Here is a 7,990-nt window from a genome sequence, read left to right as displayed (position 1 = left end):
TGTCATGCCAACAGTAAAGCATCCTGAGACCATTCATGTGTGGGGTTGCTTCTCAGCCAAGGGAGTGGGGTCACTCACAATTTTGCCTAAGAACACAGCCATAAATAAAGAATGGTACCAACACATCCTCCGAGAGCAACTTCTCCCAACCATCCAAGAACAGTTTGGTGATGACCAATGCCTTTTCCAGCATGATGGAGCACCTTGCCATAAGGCAAAAGTGATAACTAAGTGGCTCGGGGAACAAAACATTGACATTTTGTGTCTATGGCCAGGAAACTCCCCAGACCTTAATTACATTTACATTTACGTCATTTAGCAGACGCTCTTATCCAGAGCGACTTACAAGTTGGTGCATTCACCCTATAGCCAGTGGGAACATGTGGTCGATCCTCAAGAGGCGGGTGGACAAACAAAAACCCACAAATTCTGACAAACTCCAAGCATTGATTATGCAAGAATGGGCTGCCATCAGTCAGGATGTGGCCCAGAAGTTAATTGACAGCATGCCAGGGTGGATTGCAGAGGTCTTGAAAAAGAAGGGTCAACACTGCAAATATTGACTCTTTGCATAATCTTAATGTAATTGTCAATAAAAGCCTTTGACAATTATGGAATGCTTGTAATTATATTTCAGTATACCATAGTAATATCTGACAAAAATATCTCATAACACTGAAGCAGCGAACTTTGTGAAGACCAATACTTGTGTCATTCTCAAAACTTTTGACCACGACTGTAGGTCTAAATAGAATATCAGTTTCCATCAATACCTTGTTTCTAACTGGCCTTTTCAGTCTGTTAAGTCTGGTTAAAATAAGAGATTAATGCCATATAGGTGGTCACAATCTCACCTGTTTACTGTGGAGGCGGAGCCTTCTTGTTCCAAACCTCTGATGGCGAGGATGTCTATCCCTTTAAGAGCAGAACCCCATGTCCAGGCTGATTGCTACTATCAACTACCCTGCTCATGTTCCCTGACATTATGGAAGGACTTTCTTATTTTCCTATTAGACTTCCCATTAATCTCCAACTGAGAGGTAATGGCACTGTTTCCACTGGTTCACAGCTATTGTGATGAGGTTGAATAGAGAAAATGGAATACATTTACCCAGCAAATAGTAAAGTCACTGTGAGTTGTGTTTTCAATTATTTTAGCAAAGTTGAACAAAACAAAACAAAAACAAAACCATCAAGCCATTATGAAAGCAGGCAGAGTGGTAGGCATAAATATAAAACAGTTATATCTTGGTGGTAGGCTATGCCAACATTCTAGAGGGTTTCAGTGACCCCTAGTGGACCACATCTCACAGCTACTGTCAGTTCCATACTGTGAAGGTTCCATACAAACAAAGACAAATTAGTACCCACTGAGTTAGAAAACTCACCCAATACAACTAATAGAGAATATGTCTTTATTATAACATTCATTATGACAGCAATACTGAGAGAGGACATCTTGAGAGAAAATACTAGTATGATGGCACCACAATATATCATATGCTTAGGGTATTTACATGGTATGTCATTGGTGAAACAGCTAATATTATGTTAATTGCTACTATGGACAACACTGAGCTGATGAAATATACATGATAAAACTGTGGTTGAATGTATTCTTTCGCTAAAATGTCTTGCACCTAAATAAGAACAATTATTTGTCTACATCTACCTGTATAAAAAATCTGAACTCTGCTTATCTTTTCCTCAATGATTGACATTAACTCACGAGTTTTGTAGTGTTTTAACAATAAATATGGACAGTAACATTGAAATCACATGGATTTACATGTTGCATACAATATGCAACCTTGATATTACCTAAGACAGGACAATAACTACACAGTACACCTGAATGAACTTCTGCAGTGTCCTGGCCTTTCTGCCATACTGTGTGGTATTCTGATTGTCAGAGTCCCAAAGCCGATGGCACACTGATTGGATATGTTTTGGCTATGTTCCATAATGGCTGGTACTGTACTTTGATTGTCTGTGTCCTATTCAGGACGGTACTTTCATTGGCTATGCCTCATAGCCCTGTTTTGGCTGTGATTGGCTGCAACTGGTGTTAACAGTGGCTGTATGTGCCGTACTGTGAGGTAATCATGGCATGCCACAATGTGAGTAACAGCGTCTCCTCACAGGGAGTTTTAGGTCCCTCTGTGTATATTCTCGACTGTGTGGCACTAGGGTCCTCCAAGACATACAGTACTGTCAGTGGCTCTGGAGACAGAGGCCTGGGCATCACCTGTGATGTCATAGAGTGGGTGTGTCTGACCTGCTGAGGGGTGTTCCTGCTAGGAGGAGGAGGAGGAGGAGGAGGAGGAATCCTCCACCACGGAGTGAAGGGCGTGCCTCTTTAGGAGTGTCTGCAGGATCTCTACCTCGTGCTGCGTCTCCCTCAGCTTCTTACGCAGCGTCTCATTGTTCTTCTGAAGCTTCTGGTTCTCCTGAGAACAACATAATTCACTATCATTGTTTATTTGTTTGAATGGTCAACCTTGTGTTCAAAACTCTAGAAATGAGAATGTAGTACATTCAATGTACACAATTGAACACGTATCAGTAACCCAGTGGTGTCTGAATCTCACCATTTCCAAAGTATCATAGGTGGGTTTGTTGTCTTCGTCCGGCTCCCTGGGCTTTAGCACTGTAGAGGCTCTGTTCTCCCACTTGACGTAGGCCCGTTGTTTGCGTTGGGGCACCGGGCTGGGGCATGGGGTGAGGGAGAGGGGTACGGGGGCCAAGAGAGAGGAGGGTACAGGGGCCAGGAGAGAGGGCTGTACTGGCTGCAGCTGACTGGGCTCTGGAGGGGGGGCAGGGGCGGGGGGGCCCTCTGTCTGGGTGCTGCGATGGACTCCCACAGGCATGGACAGCCCAGGGGGGAGCCTCAGATGGGAGGGGGCCGGAGAGACAAGGCTCCAGTCTCTACATTCCTCTGAGTGGTACGGGAAAGGTCCCTCTTCTGAGCCTAACACAAACAGCACCATGAAGATAGTCAGTCAAATCTGTTCAACCCATTTCAATCAGTTTTCTGGTTTTTAAGTGATATGTTTGCATACAGTCTGCATCCCATAAGGTCAACTGAGTTTTTGTCTGACCACAGAATGTTATTTTTAGTAGTACGGTAAGTGAGGCAGGTCCTTGACTTTAGCGAGCAGTATGACAGTTTGAGTCCACCTACACAGGGAAACTACCCAGGATGCTGTGGTACTTTTCCATAAACTATCTTAAACCTGCATTATCATCTGCAAAAACATACTGTATCTTTCAAGTAATGATTTGGCATTTTAAAGTTCATGTGTATTTGCACTCTATATGACCAGTGTCAAGAATGGTTGCCACATTGAATGGTACAGTTTAGGCCTATCTGAGACAAATAGGTTTTAGTTTATTAACCGGTAGTAAGCACAATGAGGATGATATATTACTTCTAGGCCAACAGATGGAGACCTACTACTACAGTACATGTGGTTTTCACTATTTTAGGTGAAGAACCTATTTAGTATGTGTGTACAGTGCATTCGGAAAGTATTCAGACCCCTTCACTTTTTCCACATTTTGTTACGTTACAGCCTTATTCTAAAATGGATTAAATGAATACAAAATCCTCAGCAATCTACACACAATACCCCATAATGACAAAGGGAAAACAGAAATACCTTATTTACATAAGTATTCAGACCCTTTGCTCTGAGACTCGAAATTGAGCTCAGGTGCATCCAGTTTCCATTGATCATCCTTGAGATGTTTCTACAACTTGATTGGAGTCCACCTGTGGTAAATTCAATTGATTGGACTTGATTTGGAAAGGCAGACACCTGTCTATATAAGGTCCCACATAGTTGACAGTGCATGTCAGAGCAAAAACCAAGCCATGAGGTCGAAGGAATTGTCCGTAGAGCTCCGAGACAGGATTGCGTCGAGGCACAGATCTGGGGAAGGGTAACATAAAATGTCTGCAGCATTGAAGGTCCCCAAGAACACAGTGGCCTCCATCATTTTTAAATGTAAGAAGTTTGGAACCACCAAGACTCTTCCTAGAACTGGCCACCCGGCCAAACGGAGCAATCGGGGGAGAAGGATTTTGGTCAGGGAGGTGACCAAGAACCCGATGGTCACTCTGACAGAGCTCCAGAGTACCTCTGTGGAGATGGGAGAACCTTCCAGAAGGACAACTATCTCTGCAGCACTCCACCAATCAGGCCTTTATGGTAGAGTGGCCAGATGGAAGCAACTCCTCAGTAAAAGGCACATGACAGCCCGCTTGGAGTTTGCCAAAAGGCACCTAAAGGACTCTCAGACCATGAGAAACAAGATTCTCTGGTCTGATGAAACCAAGATTGAACTCTTTGGCCTGAATGCCAAGCGTTATGTCTGGAGGAAACCTGGCACCATCCCTACGGTGAAGCATGGTGGTGGCGTTATCATGCTGTGGGCATATTTTTCAGCGGCAGGGACTGGGAGACTAGTCAGGCTTGAGGGAAAGATGAACTGATCAAAGTACAGAGAGATCCTTGATGAAAACCTGCTCCAGAGTGCTCAAGACCTCAGACTCGGGCAAAGGTTCACCTTCCAACAGGACAATGACCCTAAACACACAGCCAAGACAACGCAGGAGTGGCTTTGGGACAAGTCTCTGAATGTCCTTGAGTGGCCCAGCCAGAGCCCGGACTTGAATCCGATCTAACATCTCTGGAGAGACCTGAAAATAGCTGTGCAGCGATTCTCCCCATCCAACCTGACAGGGCTTGAGAGGATCTGCAGAGAAGAATGGGAGAAACTCCCCAAATACAGGTGTGCCAAGCTTGTAGCGTCATACCCAAGTAGACTCGAGGCTGTAATCGCTACCAAAGGTGCTTCAACAAAGTACTGAGTAAACGGTCTGAATACTTTCCGAATGCACTGTATGTGTGTTTGTGTGCGTGTCCCTCCTCACCTTCCGGGCCACCTGTTGTGCCGGGTGTGGACCCTGGTGTTAGTGGACCTTCAGAGGTGCTGCTGCCTTTGGCATTCTTCTTACACTCAAACGCCACCTGATCCTTACATAGCCTATGGCAGTTCATCCCACAGTCTGTGAGCAGGCCAAGAGAATGTAGACAATGTGTTAAAGCAGGTAGAGGTGGAAAGGAGGAAGTTCAAAAAGTATTATTGTATGGTCATGCTGGGTTGCACAGAGAATGACGTAAATGTAATGCATGTTTAATTGTGATTTACTAACGGAACACTTTAGCACCCTACTAGCTAATGTAACTTCCATTCCCCTCAGTAGCCTAATGGTGCTGCTCAGCCTGTGGAACAGAACAGTTCTCAGACCTTTACGTGCATGTTGCCATGAAAACAGCGTGTTTCTGACTGTTTCAAGGGGAAGAGGGTAAAAAGCAATGTTGTGGTTGCGACTGCAGACTCTTATCTGTTGCAGGGTTCAGCTAGCAGTCTACATGACAGAAACCACACAATGCAGCTTCTTCTCAAGATATCTACACTTTACCTGCTTCTCACAGCCTCCCCATTATCAACAACCTCTGCTAACATTCTATTCTATCACAATACAAAGTACTGAACTCTAAGCTACATACAGTATGACATTTATGAAAACACTATGGAATATTCCAGTCTAGACTCAGTGACAGTAAAAATAAATAATCACCTCTGCATCTATAGCCTTGTTTTATGACGCCCCACAACTGTAATGGAGAAGAGGACGTTGCTAAGGTTATTTAGAGATAACACAAGTGATGCATATTTAAAAATGAGCATGTTTAAATATAGTCATTTAAAGCCAGCAATGCTATTGATTATCCTAAAACAGCATTGCTATTGATGATGAGTAGGCTATAACTAAGGCCCAGAGTTTTTCCTGATCAGGTTACATTGTCTGGAAAACCTCCTGGCCCTATTAATGAGAACTACAGCTTAGCTGAAGACAGACAGATCAGGACATAGTGCTGTAATATAGTGCAGTGAATTACGAATCCCGAGCAGTTGTCACAGAAGGTGGGCTTCATGTAGGTGGTCTCCTGAAAGTTGTGGACAAAGCCAAGACCCAGTTTGGAACAGATGACACTAGCACGCATGAAATAGGCTGTGATCTCCTCTCTGCTGATTAGGCCTTCCCTGGAGCAGGACAACACAAAGCATATCTCATGTAAACAAACTGTCTGATAAGAAATGTTTGCAATGTACTGTATAGGCATTGGGCAACATTTCATATGTCACCATTGAAATAAGAGCAACTAAAACTAATTTATTTTCACTTCAACAGTTTCACTCCAGTAGCTAACTGGTTAAAAAGTGTGTGGTTTAACCTGTCAGTTGACCACAGTGAGAGTGGCTAGCTCATAGTTCTGTTGCTATTTCTGTTTCCTGTTTCTACAGGCCCTGCTAACAGATTCCACTTTAGTTTCCTTTCTCTGCAGTCACAAATGAACCCATGCAGTTACAATGAACTGTCAAATGTGCCAAAGGAGAACCCATTCACCCACAATGGAACCATACCCTCCACTTACTTCTCTTTGTCCATGACACAGAAGGAGAATGGAAAGCTAGCAGCAATTTTCTCAAAGTCCTCTTGAGAGATGAAGCCATTCTCATCATGGTCATAGTTTTTAAACACGGACTGTTGAGGACGAGAGACAAGAAATCATATTGAGATACATGAAACATGAAGCACAATAGATCAACTGGGAGAGGTGGAGTAAAACCACAACTTCCAGAGAAATAATGTATGTAGTAAACAATAACAGTCATGACATAACAATAATCACAACATGATTACTTATTTTATGAAACCGAATATAATGCCTATGAGAATACAGAGTGATAGGTCATGGACAACTCACATCCACCATTCTTTGCACATGTTTGCTGATGGTTTTGGGGTCAGGTTTTGGGGGTACGCCTGATGCCCAGTTCACAACCACTGGAGGTCTAGAGGGGGTGGCTGGCTGATGTAAAACAAAATAGATGATCAGAACACTGTCAGCAGGTGTAGAATATACCGTGCTGATGTTAAATGGGCCAATGAAAAAAGAGCTTCAGTGCATGTTCTCTTTCAATAGGTTTGTTAATGAGATATGCAACATCCAATTTCCAAACATTCAGAAATGATTCACTAACGCTAACTGGGTCTTTGTGAGTATTATTACACGTTTGAAATGTAAAATACCCCTAGCCATAACACAGTGAACTTGCTATGGCTAGGGGTATTTTCAGTTTTATTTCCCACAGTGTTTTTCATGTCCCCTTTTTACTCACGGGTGCTTTGCTGTTCTTTGGCTCCCTGGTATAAGACAGCTCATAAATCTCGTCCTCTGTGTAGTAGAGGTCCAGGGACAGCTGAGCAGTAGAGGACACCAAGGTCAGACAGCTGATATATACCAACCAACACAGTAGTGTGTACTAGCCTAAGAATTTGATATTTTGCACTGATATTATGATTACTTTTTTGTGTCTTTTTTATATTTTATATATATATATATATTATATATATATATATATATATATATATATATACAGTGGGGAAAAAAAGTATTTAGTCAGCCACCAATTGTGCAAGTTCTCCCACTTAAAAAGATGAGAGAGGCCTGTAATTTTCATCATAGGTACACGTCAACTATGACAGACAAAATTAGAAAAAAAAATCCAGGAAATCACATTGTAGGATTTTTTATGAATTTATTTGCTAATTATGGTGGAAAATAAGTATTTGGTCAATAACAAAAGTTTCTCAATACTTTGTTATATACCCTTTGTTGCCAATGACACAGGTCAAACGTTTTCTTTAAGTCTTCACAAGGTTTTCACACACTGTTGCTGGTATTTTGGCCCATTCCTCCATGCAGATCTCCTCTAGAGCAGTTATGTTTTGGGGCTGTCGCTGGGCAACACGGACTTTCAACTCCTTCCAAAGATTTTCTATGGGGTTGAGATCTGGAGACTGGCTAGGCCACTCCAGGACCTTGAAATGCTTCTTACGAAGTCACTCCTT

The 7,990-nt window shown here is 42.8% G+C and overlaps 1 protein-coding gene across 1 annotated transcript in view; it reads right to left on the bottom strand.

Annotated features, from left to right (window-relative positions):
• Window positions 1–1,402: 1,402 nt before the first annotated feature.
• The window catches only part of LOC311145699 (RAS guanyl-releasing protein 1-like), a 29,815-nt gene continuing 23,227 nt past the window's right edge, over window positions 1,403–7,990 (bottom strand). Inside the window, exons 10-17 of the mRNA XM_084181960.1 lie at window positions 7,258–7,338; window positions 6,843–6,947; window positions 6,510–6,619; window positions 5,973–6,117; window positions 5,651–5,687; window positions 4,940–5,074; window positions 2,592–2,971; window positions 1,403–2,450 (exon numbers count right to left, since the gene is read on the bottom strand). Of these exons, the coding sequence (XP_084038086.1) occupies window positions 2,298–2,450; window positions 2,592–2,971; window positions 4,940–5,074; window positions 5,651–5,687; window positions 5,973–6,117; window positions 6,510–6,619; window positions 6,843–6,947; window positions 7,258–7,338 (1,146 nt within the window). The 3' untranslated portion in view covers window positions 1,403–2,297. The remainder of the gene's footprint in view (window positions 2,451–2,591; window positions 2,972–4,939; window positions 5,075–5,650; window positions 5,688–5,972; window positions 6,118–6,509; window positions 6,620–6,842; window positions 6,948–7,257; window positions 7,339–7,990) is intronic.

The sequence above is a fragment of the Coregonus lavaretus genome (assembly GCF_964263955.1).
Source record: "Coregonus lavaretus genome assembly, chromosome: 18".
Classification (NCBI taxonomy): Eukaryota; Metazoa; Chordata; class Actinopteri; order Salmoniformes; family Salmonidae; genus Coregonus; species Coregonus lavaretus.
This window is presented reverse-complemented; position numbering and strand designations above follow the sequence as displayed.